This window comes from Clinocottus analis, unplaced genomic scaffold (assembly GCF_023055335.1).
Source record: "Clinocottus analis isolate CAN_PGR_092001 unplaced genomic scaffold, fCliAna1.0.p SCAF_4, whole genome shotgun sequence".
Taxonomy (NCBI): Eukaryota; Metazoa; Chordata; class Actinopteri; order Perciformes; family Cottidae; genus Clinocottus; species Clinocottus analis.
Genome location: NW_027176153.1, coordinates 10,511,583 through 10,538,010, shown reverse-complemented (window position 1 = coordinate 10,538,010; position 26,428 = coordinate 10,511,583). Strand labels below are relative to the sequence as shown.

General features: G+C 41.4%; 2 protein-coding genes across 2 annotated transcripts; one reads left to right on the top strand and one right to left on the bottom strand.

Moving 5' to 3' along the window:
- Positions 1 to 227: 227 nt before the first annotated feature.
- fam131c (family with sequence similarity 131 member C) lies at positions 228 to 9,864 on the top strand. Its single transcript, XM_068598396.1, has 6 exons — positions 228 to 444; positions 1,963 to 2,027; positions 4,045 to 4,129; positions 8,080 to 8,316; positions 8,564 to 8,653; positions 9,388 to 9,864. The coding sequence occupies exons 1-6, from the start codon at positions 414 to 416 to the stop codon at positions 9,657 to 9,659; spliced, it is 780 nt and encodes a 259-aa protein (XP_068454497.1). The 5' UTR covers positions 228 to 413; the 3' UTR covers positions 9,660 to 9,864.
- A 1,911-nt stretch (positions 9,865 to 11,775) lies between these two features.
- clcnk (chloride channel K) lies at positions 11,776 to 25,001 on the bottom strand. Its single transcript, XM_068598144.1, has 19 exons — positions 24,905 to 25,001; positions 23,489 to 23,620; positions 23,279 to 23,407; positions 21,716 to 21,855; positions 21,533 to 21,610; positions 20,732 to 20,807; positions 18,874 to 18,999; positions 17,985 to 18,069; positions 17,585 to 17,686; positions 17,111 to 17,195; positions 16,162 to 16,317; positions 15,520 to 15,589; positions 15,298 to 15,408; positions 14,446 to 14,662; positions 13,451 to 13,584; positions 12,983 to 13,053; positions 12,653 to 12,733; positions 12,077 to 12,163; positions 11,776 to 11,814 (listed from the first exon to the last, which is right to left on the bottom strand). Exons 1-19 carry the CDS (start codon positions 24,999 to 25,001, stop codon positions 11,776 to 11,778), a joined length of 2,016 nt encoding a protein of 671 aa, XP_068454245.1.
- Positions 25,002 to 26,428: the final 1,427 nt, after the last annotated feature.

The following is a 26,428-nucleotide window of genomic DNA, read 5'->3' as shown; positions in this document are numbered from 1 at the left end:
CATTCATGCTTTCTCCCCACTTTCCTCTCTCTCTCTCTCTCTCTCTCTCTCTCTCTCTCTCTCTCTCTCCTCTCTTACTCCCTCTTTTTCCCTCCCTCTGTCTCCCTCCGTCTCTCTCCCTCTCTCTCCCTCTCTCCCTCTCTCTCTCTTTCTCTCTCTCTCTCTCCCCTCCCCACATCTTGTCTGTCGCTCCCTCACCTCTCTCTTCCTATACAGAGAAGTCAGCCAATGCATCAGGGTGCAGCTCATTTGATACCCACTCGCACTTTCCTCACTTCCTCGCTCCCCTCTGCTCCTGCGCTGGCTCATACCTCTTTTTTCCTTCCCCTGCTCCCTCCCTTTCACCCGCGCCTCATCCTCCTCACCCTCAAGGCACCATGGCGATCAGATAACCTGCCGGCCGTCCTGACACCATGGGTGCCTGCCTCTGCAAAGGTCACAAAGGTCAGTGCCCGATTCCACCTGTTTGCGTGTCCAAGTCCGCGTGTTGCTTTGAGGCTTGACTCAACCCGCAGGAATTGTTGACGGTTTCAGAAAGTTTCATCACGCTTTCGAGGGATCGCTATGTGGGTGAGAATACAGACAATGGCAGGGGAAATGAAAGAGATCCCTGAGGCGAAGTCAACCCGCTGAACCACATTTCTGACCTGGCTGAAGTGCTTGCATGTATATAAAGTCATGCAGGGCGCAAATGAAAGCCGGCATCCGAAAACTGGAATTTGTCTGCTCTTCTTTGCAGCTATTATTGATCCGAGTGGATCTGTGGATATTGCTTTAGAAACTGGACTCCGGGGGCAGGAGGTTGATGAGAGGGCTGCGAGGCTTTAGGATGTGTCAGCTCCATCCAAGAGCTCATATCCAATTTTGTCGTGACTTGAGGATGTGACTCGGGTTGCAATTTTCTCTCTCATATTTGCTGTCTGCACGAAGCTTTAGGGAGCTTTAGGAAGCTTTAGGTGGAAATCAGGCAGTGTTTGGGATCTGGGTGAAACAATGGTGACCTCTCTCAGGAAGAACACAAGCACTAATACGTGCTGTCAAAACAAAAGACCTGATCAAGAATAAAAGAGCAATTGAAGGTGTAGAGATAGCAGCATGTGTGATGCCCACGAGCAACAACCTAGTTGTTTTATCAGCGGGCGACATTTAACATCACGTCACATTCTCACACTTTATTTTCAGCCTGAATCTGTGAGTCTCACAATATGTTGTGAGATAAGAAGTCTGGTTTTGTTCACAAGGGTCCTTAACAAGCTGCAGGGCGAGGAGGGCAGCACTCAAGCTGGGAAGAAAGAGGGACGGCAGCTGTGAGGCTCCTGGCAGACAACTAAGAGAGCAGCAGGAGTGTGTGTGTGTGTGTGTGTGTGTGTGTGTGTGTGTGAGAGAGTTTGTGAGTGAGTGAGTGTGTGTGAGCGAGAGAGTGGGATGCAACCCCATGATTACGGCCCGTTGGTTCTTGAATCTTGATTGATTTTGTGACCTGCTAATAGTGTTGGATGAGGCCAGATCCCGGATCGTGACTTAAGTAAATGGAAAGGCTATCACTCGCCTCGTGCTGCTGTTGCGTATCCATGGAGACAGACAATTGTCCTGACAACACGTCCCAGGGGAAGCCCCAGGTGGGTTTGTAAATGTGTGCGTGTGTCCACGTGTCCACTGGATATTCTAATGATGTTAATTCTGCATCACTCTGAACAGTCAAAACCGCTTCCTTTCCTTTTGCCATTTATGTGAACCTCATCACGCCAATTAAAAAGCAAACAGTGGGTGCTGGTGCAGAGAGGCTCAGATAAATGATGCTGGGGCTCACATGGCCCGTGGCTGTTTGGGTCACTGGGTTTTGGCGGTCAGACACATCACCTTTGCCGATAAACACACAGATATACACACACTGGTGTTAGATTCATGCTCTACGTGTGTGTGTGTGTGTGTGTGTGTGTGTGTGTGTGTGGCTCCCCGCAGAGCTCCACCATCCCATGAAAGCACGGCAGGACCTGACTGAGGAGGTCCAGCCATCTTCTGTCAAGGTGAGTAGCAGCCTCTCACCTTTACCTTGTTGTTTTTGACCTGACGTTGGCCTTTTCAGTGAAAGCAACAAATATTGGCTTTTGCAATGTCTGTTCAGCAGAATTCAACATCCATCAGGAGAGAACCAAAATGTTGCTCGAAAAACAGTTCAATGCTGTAAGCAACAAATTCCTGTAAATTTTAAATTGTATTGGGCTTGTTATTTAAATGATGATTATTTTTTTTTCCTTTGATTTGGGTGAACCAACGTTTTAAGTGTTTGCCGCCCCAGTTCTGCTGTCTGAATGAAAAAGAAATGAGCCAAATATCCAATGTTTACATTGGAATTCTTTCAATGCAAACAGCATGGCTCCAATTTATCTTGTAGTTTAGTCGGTTATCTGCCCACGACATGTTTATTGCGCAGTGAGATAAGAGCTGTTCGGCTCCATTTTAATATCCCTTTCATACATAACATGTCGGCCTGCTCCTTAACCAGGGATCACACTTCCCATATGAAATTTCCGACTTGATTAATCATGTTGTGTATTTGAAACAGTAACATCCGCTATTAAAATGAATAAGGCATTTTACAAATTCTCAATATCGGAAGAAAAAACATTTAGATTTGCTACTGTAGCTCAAATGTGTCTCTTTGCTCTTCTGTCTTGTACTTTGCTGTGATGTGGCTAAAATGGTCTTTTCACAGCAGACACTTCACCATCCTGTTGCAGGCTAAACACAGGTGTAATTAATTATATTAATTATGGCCCTCTTCCAGGGCAATGGTATTGTTCAAGCTGGCTCACTGGAACGACTGTGACGCACTGATTATCACGGGACTATAATTAGTTGTATTAATAGCACCTGTGTTTACTCTGCTAAGACACGTCAAAATGGCTGCTGTGAAAAGGGCCTGCTTCATGTAGCGGGAGGCCGACAGCCTTCACATGTTTAATGTCTAATGGAACAAATGTGTGTCACTTGTTTCCAATTCTTTGTGGAAAAAAGACAAACTAACTTACGACATACAATTTCAGAGTTATTGTTTTATATTTACCAGTTTGTCGTCGAGCTAACTGTAGCTAATTTTGCTAGCTCACTGAACAGGCATTAGCAAAAAGAAACTTAAAGGTATTACTGCCATTGAAAAAAATGACAGTAGGATTTGTTTGTAAAGTTTGAGCACTGGATGAATTACTTTACGTCCAGCCTTTTTTTAACCTTCTCATTGCGCTGCAATTTTAAGCATTACAAATATAATAATTAAACCTGCCAAAATGTGTCTTACATTCAAAGTTTTATTGATATTAAGTAATAACTGTTCATTTTAATTAAGGATTCTTTTAAAAAAAAATTTAAGTAAAGAAATAAGCAGTTTTAATGGAAGGATTGAGACCTCCTTGGTTTTGTAGTGACCACACATCTGGCAACAAAGCAACGAAGCAAAAACAGAAACGGCCTTAATTTGCCCAAGAGACCGCTGGGTTTCCCCAATTTTCTCATTTTACATTCAATTAACTTTCATGCTGAATTTTATCGTCTGGAAAACCTAATTTGGCATGGTTTAAGCACTTTAAAGTGGAACCATCCACTAATGTGTAAACATGAACTTACTTATAATTCCATTTCATTCGCTAACCTCTTTGGAAAAAAGCTTGATGGTTTTACTTTTAGATTTTAAAAAAAAAAGAAACAAAAGGAAATGCATTTGCACATGCCAACACCTTTTGGATTTCAACAAACGCCAGCTGTTATTGTCATCACATTACACATAGGATGTAAGACTGCGAGAGGAGGATGTATATAAATGTGATTATGTGTGCATTTGGATGTGTGTGCTGTTTCATTATTTATTGTTCCTTGTAAATTGTATGTATTGCTCCAATGTGAGAAAAAAAACAACAGATCTCTTCGTTATTCAAAATGCCATGTCTTGAATGCATAATTATAGCTATTTTCTTAGTTTCCATTGAAGAACAAGCTTTTTAATGATAAGGATGTGACATCTCTCTTCCTGTGCATCATATTGTGCAGGATGGCCAGAATCCGTCTAACGGCAGTGTGTCAGATAAGAGCAACGTCTACGATATCGGCGAGCTGGCCACCTCCTCTTTGATGGGTGAGACACACACACACACACACACACACACACACACACACACACACACACACACACACACACACACACACACACACACACACATAAACAGGTTCAGGTCATGCTGTATTTCATTATGAAAGCTCAGGCATGAGGAAACAGCAAACTGGGACATTGCGTCCGTAACCTTTGTAGGCTGGTGTTGTCGTTTCCCTCTTCCTCCATATCTTTTCTCCCTCACACATGCTGTAATGCCAAAGTACTGCACCCATCCAGACACGAGTAAACAGTCAGGTACAAGCACACACACGGTTCCTTCACCCATTAACTTTTTTTTGACTTCACCTTTGAGTCTGGCTTCCTCTTCTCTTCACATTGGTGCCTCCTACTCTCTTTCATCCCCTCTTTCTCATCTCCACTGCTTCCCTCCCTCTGCGGGAGGTTAATTATCTGACTTAATGTGTTATGCCTTGCTGAACTTTTACCAATGAAAGCCCCTTTTATTACCCTGACAGTATAATTATGAAGCCAGTGAAAACCTCATGAATATGTTAGGCAAATACAGACATTTAGGCAGACAGCTGAGAGGACACCTGCTTTGGAATTGACAGAACCGGTCCAATAAAAGAAAAAAAAGAAGAAGAAAAAGGCTTTTTGACATTTACTCAGACTTAATCACTTGTCATTTAAAAGCATGTTCTGCAGAGTGGAGCAGTCACAAAGTGCAGCTGACAGCCTGCTGGAATCAGATCACACTGCAGGCAAACTTTATTATTGTTATACAAATAAAATTGCATTTAGAAGAATATCATGCAGACCTTATTGTGTTATTGCAAATCGTTATTATTCTTTGTGTATGATGCTATTTGATCGATGTATCGAGCTGAGGTGAATTAATCAAAATCAAATGGTTAAAAGGCCCTGCTGGCAGCACCAAGAAACTGAAATGAAAGCATTAAATTCCACTAATTCAATTGTGTTGAACTGAACAAACAAGCTAATAACACTTGTGTGAGAGTAAACATGACGTTTGAAGTTTGTCTTGAGGGTGCAGGCTGCCAAGCAGTGAAATGTTGCTGTACGCTGCTTCTGTTGCACAATATCAGTACACATGAAGATGCAAAACTGTGGCATTGGTTTAGTCATGTTAACGCTGTGTACAGAGTGTGTAAAGAGTGTCCAGTTCTGTTTTTAAATACAAATAATCTCAACCAGCGCCAAAAACTGCAGTTCCTCCAACGGAGACTTAACCTGTATCTTTTGACATTAGCATCCTTTAATGTTTTTTTGTCATCTGCAGCACTGATTTTCATTTGTCTAAAACAACTGTCTTCCACAATCAACGCTAGTTACTTGCAAACTGGCTAATTACACTGCTTACCAATTTGACCCCATTCAAGAATAAAATGTTGTTTTCCAGACATATTCCCACGTTGGCTGGTAAATAAAGCTATGAGTGCAACACCTACGCTCCATGTTTGTTCATCCCCTTTGTTTCCTCACAACAGCAGGGAGCGACGCCTCACTGCGATATGTGTCTATTTTTGTAAAGGGGCCTAATCTGAACGGATTCTGGTTACATTATAAACTGTAACCCTTTGTTGTAAAACTAAGACTGAGTGGGTTGACAAGCATGTCGTCTTAAAAATGTCAGCGTACAGTAATCACCTTTGGGATCTGATTTTCTTACAATTAAACTGTCTTTAATGCACACGAAAAAAGTTTAACAGTGGACCAAGCTTTCGCTTCACATGTCTATAACACACTATGATACTGATTTGCTTTGGTTTTTCGGAGCTCCGTACCCGTGACACGTTTCTGATATTATTCATGAGTCCCCTACATTAATTGTCTGTCAGTATTGTTGATCCAGCCTCTTCCATTAAAACGTCATCTCAAAAATATTGAATCCTGATTGGTTTAATTTGATAAAACAAAACGTGTGCGACACAGTGAGGAGTACCAGCTCCTGTTAAATAACAGAAAGTACTTGTTTTCTATTGAACCCCCACAATAAATATTTTTACTCGCTCCTAGAAACAAGACCACGGAGAATTTGTACTCTCAGATTTGATCTCTTTCAGCCCTTTGTTTGGTTTTACTGCCCACATTTTTACTTTGGCTCAGCCTCACGTTCCAGACACAGTAGGTGCATGTTTTCATCAAAAAGCTGCGATGACTGTACCTGCCCAGCACCGGGTCCGTGTCAGCCGGTTGTGTAAATTCAATATTAACCACCCCATCATCTTTCTGATATATCAATGTTGTTAACATCAGGTTTCTGCCGCCCCAAAGTGGCCAAAAACAGTTAATGTCGGTTTAAGCTTGATGCTACCATCATGCAATGTTTTTGTTTTGTTATAGCTTCCAGCATTCAAAAATCCAATAATTATTCTCACGTGCGAACCGCAAAAACAAATCCACTTAATTTCTAGTCAATTAAGAGATTTAATGTTCCATTAGAAGATGTGACACTAACCCAGCCGGCCACAGCGCACAGCAGAACACAGAGAGGAGAGCTTAAACATAAATAACATGTCGGGATGTTTTTTTTTATCTGTTTCACTTAGCCCAGGATACCAACTCTCTTGGCTCCCTCATTTTATTAACTGTTTCAATATTGTGTTACTCTGTCCTCCTCTCTCTCTTCTGTGCTTTTCATTTCTGCCTATTTTCTCTTCCAATTTTCTCATTTTTCCCCCCTCCATGTTATTTTCCACTTTTTGGCTTTTCAACCTTTGCTTTTTTGTCCTTTCATATCTGTTTAATTTACCTGATCTGCAATATGCCCAAGGTATTCTGTACTGTCACGTTCGCTTCAACCCTTCATTCCCCCTAGACCTTTCTAGCCTTGTCTCTTGTAATTAAAATAAATGATGGCTTCATTGTAGTTTAGCCGAGTGGTTCTACAGGCTATGAATAACATATTACTATAGAGATGCTGGGTCACAGCACCTCTATTAGACACTGCTTGAGGGTTGACATGAGTCCATTCAGTCAAAGCAACAGTGCTGACAATGTGAGGATTGGCTTCTTGGTCACGATAATGAGGATTTGGGGCTCGACTTACTTCAGACTTGAAACTTGTAAAACAAAGAGATCTATTTCTCACGAAAAAAGAAAGCTTGAATGTTAAATTATTAAGGTGTGTTCTGGCAAAACCTGAAGCGAGTGTGAGAGGCAAAAGGGGACTGAATAAAAAGTCAATGGAAAGAAGCAGGTGGGCGCGATCTGTCGCCAGCTAACTTTCATCTGACGTCTGCATAGTCGGCTGTTTGCAGCGAACCAACACTGACTGCACTCGCAGAAGTCAAAATCATACAAATCACGCAAGGCCAACATTAGCTTTACTTTCGTCCTGTGCACAAACCTTGAGATATACAGTATGCACCAAAAGGACTTGGTCTCTGTACCTGTGAGACAATTTAAACAGCTTAGAACGTTTAACTAAACACCTTGTTGTGTTTAAAGTCAGTATGTGTTGTGTCATTGTTATTCAAATTACATTTGGATTTTTATGGTTTTCTTTCCCTGTGGGCTTCTTAGAGTGCAGTTGAAGTGCTTCTGGTAAACAACAAGAAAATGTTCAATTTTCTCCAAAATCATCTTGGCTGCCGTTACACTGTCCTCTTCATCCTTAACGGAGCTTTACGTTAGACTGCAGCAGCAGAAACGCCTCTTTCACGCTGCAGGTTATGCAAAACATGAGAAAATGTTCACCCTCAAAGTATGAATTATGCTAAAGTATCTTTTCAATTGATGTTTTTTTTACTCCTCTCTATGTGTCTTGTTTTCCCATTCTCATATTCTTGTTCCTTAATGTGACTCTTTGTCCTCCATCACCTACTGCACACCATTTCACATCGCCTATCACTTAAGCTTTCCCCCAAAGTGTCTCCTTATATCCTCTGCGATCACACATCTAATCCACTTCATCATGATGCCGCCCTCCTTCTGTTCCTCTTATTTAGGTCTGGTGGCCACGATAAAGGAGCACATCACCAAGCCGACAGCGATGGCGCAGGGCCGAGTCGCTCACCTGATTGAGTGGAAAGGTTGGGGCGGAGGCGGCGAGGCCAGGGGGAGCAGCGGGGCCTGGGGCAAAGGCGGCGGAGGAGGCTGGGGGGGCATGGGGGCCGAGCTGCATGAGGACGAGCGATTCTACTCCCAGATGACGGACGAAATCAAGGAAGCCCGCTTCGCTGCAGGTGAGACGGACGAATGCATTCAATTCAAGAAAAAAAATAGGCTGAGGTCGGCGGAGATGGAGTGACGCTTACATCCCTGTGGGCATTGTTTGATTGGCTTGTCGATAAAAATCAATATGCTTTCAGATGTGCCAGGACAGTGACTCAAATCTAGAGCGCTTATTCAATTTCTCTTTGTTTGTGACAACGGGGGGGTGGGGGGAGTCGACTTCTGAGAAAAGGAACATCAAACGTGTTTGTTTCACAGGAGTAGCGGAGCAGTTTGCCCTGGCCGAGGCCTCCATGAACGCATGGTCCCTGAATGACAGCTTAGAGCTGCCCTCCACCAGTTTACAAGGTTTGTCGTGTAAAAAGTGTATCAGTGGAAACAAGAGAACCAAACAAATTAAAATGAGGCATTTCGTGCTGTAATAGTCTGGATTTGGCTGATTATAATCTCAAAGTCTTTTCTTCAATGCTACTGACGGACATAATGCGGAATGTGAATACATATGATATGGTATGTTATACAACATTTTATATGTCAATATGAAACACTTTTTCAAGACCAAGTTTGCTCTTGCCCACGGGAGCGGACAAATCATAAGCGTGATGTGCATCGCTGCAGATGTTTTTTTATTCAGTTTTTAATCTCACTAAAGGCATTGCTGGGATGTCACACAGTCTGTTTCTCTCCTTTTGAAGCACTGCCATTAAATTGTGTAGACACATTCATGGTCTCCAGAGGATGACACCTGTTGACTGTGGTCATACCATGAGTTGTCATCAAGCTTCACCATAATAAAAAATAACGACCATATTATAATCACCTACACCCCTACTTTGAACTTAAAGTGGACATATTATACTCATAGGTTGCATGTTGGTAACTAACATGCATTAATGTTTAAAAAACACAATTTTACTCCTAATCTTTCTGAATATTCAGTGCATTTCTATTCCTAGAATATACTAGCGTAAAAGATTTCTAAAATTTCTCAAACCTGCCACTGTTTAGCATAGTTCAAATCCTTTTTTCAGTGTTTTTTAAGTCGCAACCATTTAACTAATACTGTTATTTCCCCTCCTCAGCTGCTCAAAGCCACTTCTTGTCCCAGTTCCTGCTGGATGGTGGAAGCGTCAGCGTGCCTCAGCACCTGTACAGCATCCACGCCCAGATTTATGGTGACAACCGGGCCGCCAACCTGGTCTGTCCGCCGGTGGTCCGCACCATTTCCCCGACGTCCACCGCCCAGCAGGACCGAGGTCGTCCCCTCGAGGACCGAAGCACCGTGACTGCAGAGGCTGCTGTCCGACACGTAGACAGCAGCTCACTTTCCGAGGATGACGTTTTTTACAACTAGGCTTAACAGGAAAGCGAGCCAGCAATCTTGATAGCAATCTCTGAAAACCGAGCCCTACTGAGAGGACTTGTGTCCCATCCGCCTGGAGTGGCTGATCCAAAACATAAAGGCAGACATTTTTGAGATGACTCAAGAGGCAATTTCCCTCAAATGGCTTGGGAGGTTTCAGATGCCTGGTCCTCGCATACAAAGACTCCAAATTGTATTTTCTCCCATGTTGAGGCGTGTGCTTTTGTGAATGTACATAGCTCCATTGTTGATTTTAATTTTTTATTCAGCATACAATAAAACACGGTATAGAAAAATAACATGAAAGAAATGGACAACGTGTCTTCTGTGAGGTTTCTCAGCTGAACCCAGAGAGGAGAAGACGTCCGGTGTAAAGAAAGAAAGCGTACACCCAATTATCTGGGTCTCAACTATGATCCGCTATAATAGTCACACTTTTCTGTCTGAGTGCAGGAGGAAGTGTCGAAAAAACACAGAACCTGTGCGTGTGTTCGGTGTGTATTTCCTCACCTATGTCAGCGTGAGTGTGTGTTTTGAGAGCTGATTGGAGACTGGAGGTGTCAGTGTTACTTGTCATGGTGTCTCTTCCCAGCACGGGTTTACACATAATGAAGCTGTTTGTCCTCTCAGTCCCCAGCAATGACAGAACAAAAGGCGATCACATCCATCAGGAAGCGAAACCCTTTAAGTAGAACGGTCAAATGATTTGAGGCCGAGGTTGTTGTACAGTGGAACAACACCTGTCGCAGTTGACGGTATCAAATTGGACACTTTTCTGCAAGTTTAAATGGGTTGTACAGACAGAATCATTGTTTTATTCAAATCAATATAGTGGCTGAACTCTCAGTCTGGAATCAACCGGGAACAGCAGTCCTGTTACGAGTAGATTTTTAGGAAATAATTTTCCTTTTTAGTTGAAATGTTCTTAGACAACACATTGCACACATTTAGTCATGTCTTTGGTTAATAATCCCTCTTGATCCCCCTTGAAGTGAGTATCCAGTTGAATAATTACAGTTGAAGTCTCAATTATTACTGCAGTGAGCAATTTAATCATAACCGATCAAAATGAAGGTCAAAGCTATCAAAATCATGCCTCCAATGAATAATCATATGACGGCAGACATTTACTTTTCACCAATGGACAGAATTTGTCATGAATACTTTTAGACAAATCAAACTATGTGGATACTCAGCTTCATCTGGCATATCTTACCTTATTTATTGCCTCATTTTCCCCTTATGTTTTCTTTTGGCAGATTTCATCTTAGATTACAAGTTATTTGTTTGGTAAAACGTGTTTATCGGATTTGATGTGTGATTGTATTACATTTTTCCTGAGTTTTAATTATCACAACAGAAAAGCACAAACAGTAATTTGGACTACAATCTTGATTTAATTAAACTGAGCATGAACCTCGGTACTAAGCCAATTCTTGTCATATTGCTGATAAATCACCGAGTATTTTCACCTTCAAGCCACAATGAGAAGAATCACAATACATTAGTCTGATGGCATGTGTTTTTTCATTCAGGTGACTATTGGTGCTGCTATCAGGTGGCTGTGGAGCTGATAACTTTGTTTGACAATATTAGTTAGGGTGTCAATCATGAAATATGGGTGTGGTAGATTTGTGATGGTTTACCGATCCCAGTGACTTTTCAATGGTCTGCAAGGTGACTTTCATAGTGTATTGAAATAAATAGCAATCAAAGACCGCGTGGAAGGAAAAAACACTCAAACTCTCAAAAGCACAATGACATTGTGTTATTTGGTGAACAAACAGTTTCATAGACTTTTGTTTTCATCTACACATGTAATTATGGGTGGACCCAGATAGAAACATCGAAGATAAGATGAAATAAACCTCTATTAGTCCCCCAGCGGGGACATTTTTAATTACAATAAAAGACATGACAGTAACCTCTATTACATGTTAAGGAGCCTCCAGCTCATAACAGTTTTGTTTGTATGCAAACATTGTTAACTGTGGGCAATGAGGACGAGTCATCATTATCACTTGTGCCACTGCTAATCAAGAAAGAGACGGATTCATGTTCGCTTAAAAAAGAAAAAGCGATGAAATTATTTCCTGTGTGTTGCTGCTTAGATTTGGTTTGCGAAGTCTTCTAATATTCTCTTCATCTAGATGAGAAAATAGAGAACAAAATCAGGAGGTATGTAAGAAACAGCTAACAATTCATTAGTCGCCATTTTGCCTTTTCCACCCGATGACTATTCCACACGAGGACATGCTCTTGTTTCCAAAGTGCAGATGTGCGAGACAAACAGCCAAAGAGGAACCAAACAAACTTAAGCTGTGTGTGTCATGAGTAAAACGTTGAGTATTATATGATGAGAGTGTTAGTGAGTGTGAATACACACATAACACGCACACGCGTGTTACCTGCGGCCATGTGATGATCCCGACCAGTCTTCCCCTGTCTGCGACAAACAAGGTCTGAACTCCAACCAGACTCAGGATACTGTGGGCCTGCGAGGACACAAGGCAAACTGGATTAGAAGTAACTGGTTCCTAAAAAAAAGTTGATCACCATTTTAAGAAATGTGATAATTCACATTCACGAGTTATGCTAAAAAGACTGAAGCCAGTCTTAAGTCATTAAACTGGCAATAACCAGCCGTTTATGTGCAATAGTATGATGCTTCTGGCCACAAGGGGAATTTAAGTGGAATGTTCACTGGCTTTTAGCTCTGTTTTTCATCTCCACTATTCTGCACTGCTAGATGCTCGTGGATGTTCACCAGCTGGTTGCTAATCTTGCCCGTCTGCTCATTGGTGCATGGCCAACGCGTTCTCACTCCCAATGCTTCAAATACAGCAGCTTGGTCAGTGCTCCTCACCTCAGACGCTACCGATGCACTGGGCTTGGAATTAACTCTGATACAAACACGACCACGTTCCCAAACAAACACAGCCGCGTGAAGCTGCGTGGAGCAGCGTTGCTAAGCGTCTCCCTACCTCCTGAATGGTGTTGTGAGGCGATAACAGGACAGATGTCGGGTAAATGCGGCAGACCTCATCCAGATGTTTCTCCAGAGTCTGAACACAAGAAGGCAGAATGATTGAGCATGTGCATGCATTTACTAACAGATGCATGCTTGTCGTGCAGCAGCATTCAGGTGTATTTGAAGTAGGAGACACAGTCGTGTTGTATTACCCTGAATGTGGTCATAGTGTTTGGTCTTTTTTTTATATCACCATGAAGCTTTAAAAATGGATGCCGGGTGTCATGACTTGAGCTTTGAGGCATCAGCCAGTACACCCTTCATGCTCCATCCAGCCTTTTACCTCAGTCCTGCAGTGACGCAGGAACATCAGCAGCTCCGACCGGAGAACAAAGCCCACTATAACCTGCGACACTTCAACACAAGAAAGGAGAGCAAATCATTTTCATTTTCCCACAGTCGGTGCTCCAGTTTAGAGTGCGTGCGGCTCCGGTGGGCTGCGAGTCCTCTGTTGCAAACGCTCAAACTCATCAATGTGATTGCGATTTTTTCACACTTGACGGCACTTGGTGTAGGGACTTCAACAGCTTCTTTTTAGAAGGTTACAATCATTTCTCTTATCATTTTCCTCCATTCTTTTCAGGGACTGGCTTTATTCAGCATGTATCTGACGTGTGCCAATGTTCCATGTTGTCACTTATATTTAGGGTTCATTTCATTTTTGGTGCGGGAAGTCTTAGACAAAATAAGATTTCCTTGGCATGAAGACAGGGGTAAAACAATGTAAATCTCAACATCGTAGTCTGCGCACCATGCGAGTCCACCACAGGGATGTGTGCGTCAGTATCGGTGTTGACAGCATGCTGAACCTCCACTGGCCCAGCTGCTTGCTGGAGCTGCACTAATCTCGCTCCCAAAACCTGTCCGACTGGTGTTGAGGAAAGGCTGCAAGAAGAGAGAAATCGCGTCACACACTGGTGAGTTTGTCAGAGGAATACTTGCAGCCGTCTCAGCCTGAATGCTGTCCAGAAGGAGCTGTGGGTGATGACGACTTTATTTCCATCTCATCGTGTTATTAGAGGCGAAAAATCCAGTCTGCGCGACAGACAAGTGTGGGGGGAAAAACCTCAGTGAGGCTGCTAAGTGCTGCCGCCGAGAAGGTATGATGTCATGTGAATAAATTATAATATAAATCAAAAAATGTTATGACCTTTTATGACAATTTTTTTCTCCTCAACGGAGCAACCATGTATCGGTTTTGAAAGGAAAAGAAAAAAAAGTGTATATTTATTTTTCAAATTGGCATTTTTCAAAAATAAAATGTAAATATCTAAGAAATGTAATCTAACACAGTGCTCTCCACACACACAGAGGTGTTCTCGCTTGGGTATTTGAGTGCTTCACGCTAAGGTGTAAGAACCCGGGACTCTTTCAGAAGTCTAGCTTAGCTTGCACAAAAAATAATTTATCTAAATAAAAAATTAAAAAATGTAAAAAGATAGAGAATTAAGTTGCAATGTTATGACTATTAGTGAGACAAATTGGTAATGTATAAAGTATTGTTCAACTTTATTCTTGAACTAATGAATTCATAATATCATGCTAAGGTGATCACGCTTCAGAATTCTTTTAGCGCACACAAAAAAAATGATTTATCTGAATAAAAACAATTAAAAAAAATGTTAAAAAGGGAAGCCTGCTCACTTGAGTTCTTGGGGAGTTCATTCTAAGCTCGATCAACACAGTTTTGAACCTGGAGCTCTTGTGGGACGGGTGCTTGCCCTACCCGTGTTAGAAAGTACTTACTGAGGGCACGCCTTCATCAGAGAGGGCAGATGTGGGAGCTTCTTGCTGATTGAGATTGCGTCATAGAAAGATGGGCTCTGCCCAGAGCGAGCCAGGGCATTGGCCAGCAGAGTGGCGAGGAGGATGGGCACAGCGTGGCTGAACTGACCCGTTAACTCCAAAGCCAGGAGCGCTGGGGACAAGGTGTGTGTCACAGCCCCGGAGAAGGCGGCTGCACCTACAGAGGCGGAAACCACATTAAGATACTTCTTCAAGGCCGATTTTCAACATTGACCCTGTTTCCCATATTTTGTGTCTACGTGACAAAATGAGACAACTTTAACTGCCACAACTTGTTTTGTGGATGTTGAAATGTATTTAAACAGTCCAACGGTGGTTGAGGCACACGTAAGATGAATACTTTCATCAGTAACAGAAGAACTAAGGTGTTGTGTATTTCCTGGAGGGAGCGATGACAGGGACGACTCTGCAATGTAATGTCAATGTACGTCCACCAAAAAAGTGTGTGTCTTCGCCACCTTAGATCGAAAAATAACCAAGAAGTGTAATTTTAGTACACTTCAGGGGCGAAGTGTTTTAACACGATAGCACACATTTACATTTGATTCAACATAATATTGTTTCATAGGGTTCTTACACCCTGGTAAGAAACACTGAATACACGCAATTCACAGATATTGGCCTAACATATTAGCTCTTGGCAGATTTGGTGAAAACATAAGAAGTGGCTCACAAAAACGTACAGTGGTTAGTAGGACAACATTTACAATAAGTGGATGGAAGACACTGTAGATATACTGGTCATGTCATTGCCATATCAACCGCAAACAACGAGTGATCGATGTCTTCTACCGGCAAGTGCATAACCTCCCGGATTTATAGAAGCCCACTGCTGGCCTGAAGTCAATCCAGTGGAAGACACATAAGCTGCTCCTTCTCCAATCAAACGGCCCAAAGCTGCCCCTTGAGAACAGAAATAGAAGGAGAAGAAGAACACCGATTTTTTTTTCTTCAGGCTTACAGACAACAGAACAGCTTTCACTGGAGGTGAGAGGTGAGAGTTTGTCTACTCACCGTAGACAAACACTGGCATGAAGTATCCAGCTGGCAGAGGCAGTGTGCAGGCGACGACCGACATCCACATCTCAGGACAAACAACAGAAACACAACCTGTCACGTCTCTCCTCAGACATCTGAACAGACAGAGCAGCTCCACGAGCACAGCATGAGTCATGTCAAGCCCGCGACTCAAGCTCACGACTTAATTTGGCAAAAAATAAACAGATTACATCTGGTAATAATGGATTTACGTGAAATGTCCACAATAAATATTATCTTAATATCTCTTCTGCAACAGTAAGTAAGGCTTCTATCCGCTTGGGGTGCAAATGAGCATATTAGATATGTGCCGTGGTTGATGGGGTTTTTGATCAATACCGTCTCCTCTTCCATTACTTGTCTGGCATGCTGAGTTTAAAATCACAAAATCCATCTGCAGTGTTTCTATGGCCGAGCATCAGATATCAGAAGGCGTTTCAGTCCGAAAGGGTACGCAGTCTTTCGCTCGCTACAGTGAAAATGTCAATTACTGTATGTGAATTATGGGCTCACGGTGACCCAAAGGCAACCGGAGGAGTGAGGGCTTTGTTGGTTATCAGTGCAGGTGGACCGATCTATAAAAAGACTCCTTAATTGTCTTTTTCCAATTGCTTGTACCTTCATGAGCAGAAAGACAGCCAGAGAAAGGAGCGGGCTCCCCGATGAGCCCCAGTCCAACAAAGGCTCGGGCCCCAGCTGGACAGAGGCATTGTGGGATTGAGAGCTCCACGGCCTGCTATCCAGCAAGGAGGTCAAGAGCTGCTTCATGGTAAGCTGTGAACCAGATGTCGGCCATTCAGAGGACAGAGAACAACGAAACAAAGGGTAAACAATAGAGGCCGAGGCTCGCGGTATTCTATTGTTTTTCTTACCGTCAAATGAAAATACACTTTTATTTAACAACCCGTCTCTCAGTACTGTGTGACTTCCCTACACTGTCGGTGGCACTCGTCCCTATTCCCATTTGTTCATGTGATTGCGACTCAACTGGGTGGTTTTCTCGCACCTTCCGGCTCCTCGTCGAGGGACTTTAATAGCTTCTTCTTAAATGGTTACAATTATTCTCTCATCGTTTTCCTCCATTCTTTTCAGGGACTGTGTTTATCCATTCATTTTAGTCACTCAAACAGAAGTAAATGGGCATTTGTCGGTGACAGTTTTCGTCTGTTTGTTGTTGCATTGAGTATTTACAACAGCAGGAAGGTGTATGAAGGATTGGATCAATATAAACTGTAAGTGTTCATGCAACAGTGTGGCTCATTATTGAGTGCTTTTTACACTTTCTTCACAACAACTGAGTCACAAAATGTGTATCTTATTCATGCAGTTTTTTTTTTTATCAATAACAACAATATAGAAAAAACATGTATAATTACAGCCTTATCCTTTAAATGTTTGGTTATGTTTTTTGATAAATCTGTATCTACATTAGTAATGAAGATTTTGTAAATGATTGGTTGAGAAAAACCTAACATTTCCTATATCATCATGTCATCACTTGAGATGATCAACTATGTGTTTATAAAACCCCTTAATGAACCGTGTCTTTAATTGTGTTCATTCCTACCTTGGAAGCAAAATATTGGCCAGCAGAGGGAGGAAATGTCAGACATGCCAGGAAGAGGGCCACCATGCCAGAGTATAGACCCTTCCTGCAGAGATTTATTCACATAGGCATCATTGTAATAATGTTTCTTTCATTTGGGTGATTCCTATTGAAATTGAATTGCGTTTCAATGGGCTGAACGCTCTCTGTGACTTCATCGGAATAAACATCAGCACTGAACCAGCTGCGGTGCTTTGCATATCTATGCTTTGAAAAGTTTACAATGTTTTACTCTAAATCTGGATTAAATATGAAAAAGGGTTTTATAAAAAAAAACATTAAAAAAATGTATTCAGACTTGTAATACAGTAAGAAACACACCAGATTTCTGAGACATTGGCCCGTTGATCTGCTTAAACTAAACCCAAAATCTCCCACCGCAGGTGACTCATCACTGAATCCCTATCTGGCTTTCACATCGCAAAGATCTCTCACTGAGTCGTCAGCATGTTGACGACAACGGTGTTTGTTTTGGTGAACTGCAGGACCCGGCGATGGCAGAGGAGGTAGCAGCGGCTCACGGCGCCACACAGCAGCCTGTTTGCAGACAGAAAGCCCACTCAGTCCACAGTGGGAGACAGGAGGCTTATTTCAACCCTCTGCATCAGTCGGCTGTCGGAAGTCATTATTCTTGGGAAAGTGATGATGAGAAGGGGGAGACCAGGAAATGATTGACTTGAAAAAAAAAGAAAACCTCTGAATGCTGATTAGAATGGAACGAAGACTTGTCATTGTGACTGTGAATATGAATACCAAAATGTCAGTTTTTTTATTTGTGGGACTCAGACAGGTAGAGGACTTGTTTAACTAAGCAGGTGATCAAAAACACACTCACCCCAAGAAGGCAAACAGAAGAATCTCCAGTGGGTAGAAAGGTAAAGCAGAGGGGAAATTAGTTTTGAACAACGCCTGAGGAGTCTCTGTGGACACGAAACAAATTGAAGTCATCCCTCTTATTTCTCCCACGGCCTCTCAGAATCTAATCTTCCCTCTTTATTGCGCTGAGATTTTATTGAAATTTGTCGTCTGTCAGCAGAAATGTTTCTCCTCATTTTTAAAAGCTGACGCTCCTTGTTATTGTCATGACGATTAGATGTCCTTCAACATCGCTAACAAGCTAAAATGAACAAAAGTTTTACATTTACTTTAAAATGAGTGTTAGTTGGCCTTTAAATGGAACATTCTCCCGTGGGAGAAGAATATTTAAAGGGCTAGTGTGTAGGATTTAGTGGCATCTTATGGTGAGGTAGCAGATTGCAAACGACTGAATCCTCCTCCGCTCACCTTTCCCCTTTCAAGCACTTTGGAGAACTATGGTGGCCTTCAGTTAACGTAAAAAAAAACCTAACAAAAGGCTCGAGTCAGTCTTTGGATTGTCTGTTCTTGTAGAAACATGGCGGCGTAACATGGAAGTGGATCCGTTCCCTACGTAACGAAAACGCAACACTTCTTAGTTTCAGGTGAGGGTTTGCTATCTTATCCTGTGCACTGGCCCTTTACACCAAACTTAATTTAAAAAATGTAGTGTTTTATTATGGCTATGTGTATTACCAAACATATTCACACTAAAACATTACTTTTGCCTCATTACAAATCGTTTGGGTTCATTTCAGCTCATTTGCCATGAAGCCAAACGTATGTGGACATTCCAAAACCACGGATTTCATTTTCCAGCTGCAGCCGCTCGCACTAATCCGTAAGGGCCGAATCAGGGCCTCCATTACCTCCATCTCCACTCCACACGGGGAACAGGCGGAACGTCATCGCCCCACAGGCGGCTGACAAGAAACACGGACAGTAATGCCTCAGGGCAAAGTGAGAACACATTACTTCCACGCTGAACAACACACCTACAGGAGCAGAGGAGTGTGAAAAAAGTCACTACAGACAGTAACAAAAACAGCAGTAATTATTTTCAGCCAAGTTAAAAAAAAAAGAAATCCTCCTGTATGTGTAGTAAAAAAAAAAATCATGTACAAAGGAAATGTAAGAAATGTGCATTCAAAGTGTTACTCTCTAATGATTAGTTGGTTATCATAATAACCTTAAAATGAATCTTGCCATGTGAGCACGAATGAGTTCAAAAGCTCAGCTGCTGAGTCCAGACGAGCTCTTGGAATAAACAGTGAGCTTAGAGATTCAAAGCATTAGGGGGACATTTGATTAAAGGAGGAAGAGGTGAGAGAAAATACTGAACACACAGACATCGTCATGAGGATAAAAGGAAAGAGCAAATGTGTGAAGCTAGTGGGAAATGTCAGGGGGAGCTGTATTAACACACAAACACACACACACACACACACACACACACACACACACACTCTCCTTGTGTGTGGAATGCCTATTACAGTATAAAGTATCCAAAAGGCACTACTTATCTTGTCTAAAAAAAAGACAAACTACCAGATGGAAAATTATTATTATCATGTTTGCTTTTTTCGACAACTTTTACTGATGTGGTGTCAATTCAATTATTTTAAATAGATTTTACACTATGAAAGTTTTACAGTCTTTTTTACTGACAAATATTGTTATGCTCATCCATCCGTCCATTATACGAACCACTTATAGGGTCGCGGGGCGCTGGGGCCGATCCCAGCCGTCAATGGGTGAATTTAGGCAATTTAGAGTCCAATTAACCTGAGCTTGTTATGCTATAAATTGCTATTGTTTTTTCAAAGCAGCTCCAATTTATATTTTTTCATGACAATGTATCGGGAATGTAAAAAAAAGTCGCTCATAGCGAAGAAGTTATAGAGAACTTTCACCCCAATCCCTCTGCAATCGAGTGTAGAGAACGGATCGGTTATCTGATTCGGCTTCAATGGCTTCATCACTGGCCAAAAGGGTTCCTGTAGATAAACAATTTGACACCTCCACCCTTCTCTCTGTGTGGAGTTTGAATATTCTCCTTGGTCCGCTCCCGTTTCCTCCCACAGAATACAAATATATTCCCTTGAGGCTAATTGGACGCTCTACATTATCATCTCCAATTACTCTGGCTCGGTCGTCCTTCAATCATGTCGACTTGTCTCCAATTAGTCCTAATCACGTTGGCTTTTCTACTGGTGTTCAGGTTTCCCCAAAAAATACATTAAATAAAAATAAACAATTGAATAAATGTCCTATGTTCCCATCTCTCTGATTAAATATATACATTATTTATACAAATGGATGAGATGATGGTGACTTTAAAGCTGATCAATAAAATGAAACATTTTATGAATGACGTTTTTAGGTTAATGAAAAAGGAGCTGGTTTTTGAAGAAACGAAGATATCCAACAATGAGACACATGTGACCTTCATCAATGACGGGTTTGTGGATATTTTTTATACTAGTATTATTTCTTTTTTTAATGTGAAGCACTGGTTTTGTTTCTCACTGTTCTGTCATCTCTTACCATGTAAAGTGCCTGCACCTCTTAAAGAGCTATGCAAATAAAATATATCATGATTATTACTACGTAGAAACACTTTTAAAATACAAAGTGTCTCTTTGAAAAAACTGCATGTGGTTTTGTGCTTTGACCAGGACAGATATAATATGATTCCTCATGTTGAACCCGTGCAGGCTCCCTCACCACTGATGGGCGCGCCGAAGCAGCTGGCGACTCCGACTGCAGCAGCTACAACGTGCATTTCTCCAACAGCTTGTTCCTACAGAGAGAAAGATGCTGTAATGCGCTGCCTCTTTTCAGAAGTAACAATAACATTCATTTTGATTTTAATCCCAAAAAAATGGTGTGTTTGTTGGGAGGGTAGGGGAGGGGGGATTAACTACATTTACTTATATCATAGGGCTATACCTTCCTTGTCATGTTGTGAAACATGTTCATAAAGTAGAACAAGGCCATCATGAGTGCATTTTAAATCTCCTTTTTCTTTTATAATGTTGGATTTTTGAAAACTAATAATGGCTTATTTACACATCCAGTATACACTAATACACTAAACAACATTGTCATTTTGAATTTTTTTTAAAAGACAGTCGTCGACAGTGTTCCTTCACTGCCAATCTTTGATTGTCATGTTGCACACGTGAAATCAAATATTTTTTGCCTAGGCAAAGAATCAGCTTGCAATATTTTACCCTGATAACTTGTGTTTGGTTTGTAAGCCCTGAGTGTAATTACTGGCTTTTTTAAACTGTCATGGTCTTCCTCAGCCGATGGAGACCGTTCAGTTCGTGAATAGACTTTGAGTCAAGAGGATTTGGTCAAAGTTAAGAGTGAACTTTCACACTCAGCATTAGCATTGATTCAGAGCCGCGCTGTACGGCAACAAGTCTAATCTGTGTCTTAGTCACTCGTCTGTTAGCTCTGTTTTGGTTTCGACCAGGAAAAGTGAGTAAACCCATTTCTGAATGACTTTCTACGGTCTACCTTCTTATTAGCTTGTATAAGATTGCACAGGTTGCTCAGGTAGGCTCCAACCATGGTGGAAAGATGCACAAACGGACCCTTATGTGAAGAGACAAATATAGAGGAACTGTGTCCATAACTCACGATATACAACTTGAAATGGATGCTTTATAAGACAAACAGGTATACTGAGACGTCTCTCACCACTTTGCCCAGGAAGATAGTGCTGCCGGCTGCCAGTGTACAGATAAGGCCCAGGAACTTGGAAAACATATTAGTGAGAGACAAGTAATGAGGCATTTCGATGCCGGCCAGCATGGTTCTCACCTCAGGTATCCCCGAGCCTGCAGAGAAATGAAGGGACAGGATAGTAGTTATTTGAAAGACTCAGACGTTCCAAAGCAATCAAAAGGTGAAGCTATTCCAAATGACTGCACAGGAATGATTTTATAATATTTAAACAGTTTTGAGAGGGTGGCGAGAAAAGAAAATGAAGCACACTTTAGTTTGTGATTCGTAAAGTTATGTTGTCATGTTTTAAAGTTGCTTCTCCAGGGATCTTAGTCAAATAAATCAAGCACATTTGCCCTTTTCGGATTAGTCTAAGTGTACTGCCTCAAGCAGAAAAAGTGGAGACAGACTGAGGTCGTCTCTTAAAGGTCGATTTATGCCTTCTGCGTCATTCATATTTAATCGCACCGAGTCTCCTGCACTGCATACCCTATGAACAAGCAGAGAGATCCCTTCTTCCTAGAAATACATCGTGCTTTAAATATTTTCCGTGAGACAGATACGATCACGGTTGACTTTTCATACTGTACTTCTCCCTCTACCCCTCGCTGAATTTCAAAGATAATATCCCACTTGACTTTTTTATCAAATCCATTTTCTGTAGATGGAAAAGGAAAGATGTCTCTAAACGGAAAAAAGGATACGCGCCTCTGTTCTCAACTTTTTTCAAGAACCCCCACTTGATGCTGCCATATCGTGTGCTACGAGCCTCATGAGTTCAAGTGAATGAAATATAATGTGTAGTGATGGCGAACGCAGCCCCGGGCCTGACTCCTCCCCCAACCAGTCCGCTAATTAGGGCCAGACTATATAAAGCACTGTTGGCCTGTGCCTACTCTTTTTGACCCCTATATCGCCTCCACAAAATGCTGTAAGTTCACAAAATGTTGTATTTGATTATTTTTGTTTGGGCCTATTCGACTGTGGCTCAGTGGTGAGCAGCGCCGCTCTTCAATCAGAGGATCGCCGGTTCGATTCTCCATCCGCTAGCCCATGTCGATGTGTTCTTGAGCGAGACCATTTATCTTTTCTTTCAGTGAAGCGATGTTGAGTTGTTGGGAAGCAAGGCCCCCGCTGTGAGTTCTCTACACCTTATGGATGCAAATAACATACATTGCACTATTCTTCTTGTGGTGAATAGGCAGGCTATAAAAGGCGTAAATTGAAATATTTATATTCCCTTTTTCAGTCAATTTCATTTAGTTATTAATAATTTATAATTTTCCTCCCAGGCAGCTTCAGTCCTTACCTACTTGAATTATTTCAATAAAAATGTTTACTTTTGAGTAAAAACGTCTGCCTTGTGTCCGTAACGTGTCTGTGTGCCTAATATAAACTTCTTCAGAAAGTATTTCAGTAATAAAAACACATATTTCATCGTTTATTTTACTCCAAATGTGTAATATACTAAATCATCATGTTGATTGAAGAATACTTGAAACTAGCGCTTGAGCTTGAACTGCCGCTGTTACAGACCTGTGGAGAAGGGACAGATGTTGTGGGAGAACGATGATGCGACGGCACAGAGGCATGCTGGGTAAAGAGTCCAGCAGAAGAACTGCAGCAGACTGTTGCCCTGCAGCTTTGTATACAGCCACTGGTGAGCTACATGTGGAGGCAAAGCGAAACATTCATCTCCGGTCCTTTGCTCGCTCAGATGGTATTGTACAATCGACGTGTCGATACCTCGCAGCAGCTTCGCCACAGTGAGGTCCATCAGAAAGCTAAGGATGGCCATGGAAACGCCCAGAGCAGCGTAGCCGTACCACTCCATCCCACAGCCTGCTTCCAAACAGCACCTCAGCTTCAGCAGCCACTCTAAGTATGCAAACGTGTGCGTTAGCCTTCTTACACTTTCATTTGGGTCCTGTGAGTCTAGAAAATATGCATAAATAATAGAAATATAAATGTTGGCGACATTGTCCCACACAGTGCAGATGAATAGGGAGCACATTTTAACACATATTTAGCATGAAACTTCCACAGTTTACTTGCGTTCTTGCATTAAACCATTTGTTTGTATTGCAAGTTATCAGAAATCTTGGTTAAATATGCAAATTGAGCATTGACTAATGTGTTATTTTTCACTAATATCCTAAACAGAAATCTAAACATTGGACAAAGGAAATTTAAAAAGAATACTTGTTTAAAGTTTGTTAACATGACAAAGTTCAAGGTTGTGGGATTTTAAGAAACTCTTCAGCCCAAAACAAAAACGTCTTTTCACCATGTTTTTAAGAATTCAATGTTTTACAAAGGTGTGTATAAATGAAATATGGACAAACCTCTGAATAGAAACCTTGAGAATGTAGATAGGAATGAAATTGGCACGTGTGTATGTGCTACTGACATTTCTGGTTCAGTGTGAGAAAAACACTCTCATCGGTGAAAAGAATACACAAAATAACTTGGCTCCATAAAACAGCCACAGTTAAATACTTGCATTAAGACGGTCATTATTTGTATTGCATCTATTTTGAATGTTTATTTTTCTTCAAATATGCAAATGAGACATTATCTACTGATGACTTTTGGTGAATTTAGGAGAAATCTACAAACACAAATAGCCAAAGTTGTAAAATAAATGAACATTTAAAAACACTTGAATGCGTATTTTGGAATCTTTCGGTTCCACTAGTGTGAAATAAGTCATAATCTTATGCAAGCAAATGGCCAAACAACTCAAAATTGACCAGTGCATAAAGAAAACAATAGTTTTACTTTCTTGCCTGAAATTGCATACATGTGGAAGTTGGTTTGGAAGAACAACCTCTACCAAGGCCTCGGTGTTCCTAAAAGGTTATGGTTTGCTATGATTAGTCGATTGGAAAAAGGCTGTCTAATATTTTAAAGCATCTCCATTGGGAACGCGGTTAGATGTATTTAGCAATATTATACAGAAAACAACACACAGCCTATAATTGAAATGACGATGTTAAGAAATCTGTAACGCATATCCGAAAAGTCTTGTCCTTGACTTCTCAGATTCGGCCCAACACTAAAACCCGTGCCTCAGATTTGCGTCATGAAATAGCTACTCTCTGATCTATTGATCGGGTCGGTATTGATCACGTCCTAATGATTTTCTACTTTCCATCTGACCTTTGACTGTTGCACGGGACCGTCGGCATGGTTTCCATGGATCAGCGAGGAGCAGAATCTTATTATAGGATGCCTCCTCCTCCTCAGGGCTCTTCATTTTGTCTTCAAGTGTCGGCGTCATTGTGTGATTGCGGTCTCAATCGAACACCGAGGCTTAATGAATGCCCGGCTGCACTTATCGCTGCTACTGCAAAACAAAGACACAGGTAGACTTAGCTTCCAGTTGCACTGGAAGTGTTGCTGCTCTGACCTCTGTCAAAGGTATTGGTATAGAAGTAATGGAGCAGTCATGGTTGACCGGGTAGCTAATATTAACTCTTTGGTGGAACAAGTGCCCTTCATCTGTTATGATTGTAGAGGAGCCAGTGAGAGAGAGACATGTTCACGCCGTTCAACTTTTGAATAAACCGGCAGAAATGAACAAGAGCAACTGGTACTATGGTGATCATGAGTATACACCGGTTTGACAAGTGACTTTGAGGACTATGAAAAGTACTGTATAAATGAAATACATTATTATTATTATTGTCAAACTTGCTTGATAATATCTCGGTTTTACAATATCATTTTCTATCAGCAAAGGTGACAGGATTTTTTGCAGAGAGATAAAAACAACACGGAAGATGTTGACAAAAGGGCAGGAAAAAATTGGAAAAGATTAGAAACTGAGTCCGTTAAAGATGACTCTTCTGATGTCAGTGATTGGCTTCAAAGACTCATTTGAAAATCCCTGGAGGATAATCATGAATCCTGTAAATATCCAACACTTTTCATGGTTTCGTTAATTGCAGTGGATTGCTCAAGGTTAAAGCAATCATTATTTTTATATTGGAACACACGCACCCACTCACATGCTCACTCACACACACAAACACACACAAACACACACTTTAAATGAGTAACTGTTTATTTAGGTCCGCTTTCCCGTTCAGCTTTCAATAAGCACTTGTGTTATTACAGAGGAGTTTGCATGCTGTGAGCATCAGTCACACTCTCACCCATACACACTATAATAACACTACTTTCATTTTATATAGTGCTTTTCTAAGCCCTCCAATACGCACGGCTATACAGTGTGTACAGACCGCTTTTGTCAAGGCCAAAACTTGTTTCCATGGGAACAGCACTCATAGGTGACCAGAGAACCAGACGGTATTTTTTTTTTTTTACTTAACTCTGAAAAACAATCGTTGTTGACCACCTGAGAAGTTTCCCCTCAAGCATTACAAGGAAAGACAAATACAATTATGTAACACAGATTACAAATCCCCAAACTAACTGTTTGCCTTTGAATATAAAGCAGTAACAAGTTAAACATTGTGTCTTTATATTCAACGGAAATACAAAACCAAAATCATTTGTGGTTTTGTTCTTTTGCTCTCAGAACAATATTTAATTCAACCGAGAGGGACACAGACAGCAACTGGCTTCATTATTTTATTTAGTTATTTATTAAATATAACTTATATACTAAAACAATAATTATTTGCCATTTAGAACAAATTACATAATTAAACCCAATGG

What these genes read in the sequence shown, in the direction of transcription:
- fam131c (XM_068598396.1), top strand. Translation starts at nt 414, where the DNA reads ATGGGTGCCTGCCTCTGCAAAGGTCACAAAG. An exon ending in TCCAGCCATCTTCTGTCAAG is followed by an intron (nt 2,028 to 4,044) that starts GTGAGTAGCAGC and finishes CATATTGTGCAG; the next exon opens with GATGGCCAGAATCCGTCTAA. An exon ending in GGAAGCCCGCTTCGCTGCAG is followed by an intron (nt 8,317 to 8,563) that starts GTGAGACGGACG and finishes TTTGTTTCACAG; the next exon opens with GAGTAGCGGAGCAGTTTGCC.
- clcnk (XM_068598144.1), bottom strand. Translation starts at nt 25,001, where the DNA reads ATGAAGAGCCCTGAGGAGGAGGAGGCATCCTATAATAAGATTCTGCTC. An exon ending in CTGTCTTTCTGCTCATGAAG is followed by an intron (nt 15,590 to 16,161) that starts GTACAAGCAATT and finishes GTTTGTCCTGAG; the next exon opens with ATGTGGATGTCGGTCGTCGC. An exon ending in GGGAGGTTATGCACTTGCCG is followed by an intron (nt 14,663 to 15,297) that starts GTAGAAGACATC and finishes CCGCCTCTGTAG; the next exon opens with GTGCAGCCGCCTTCTCCGGG.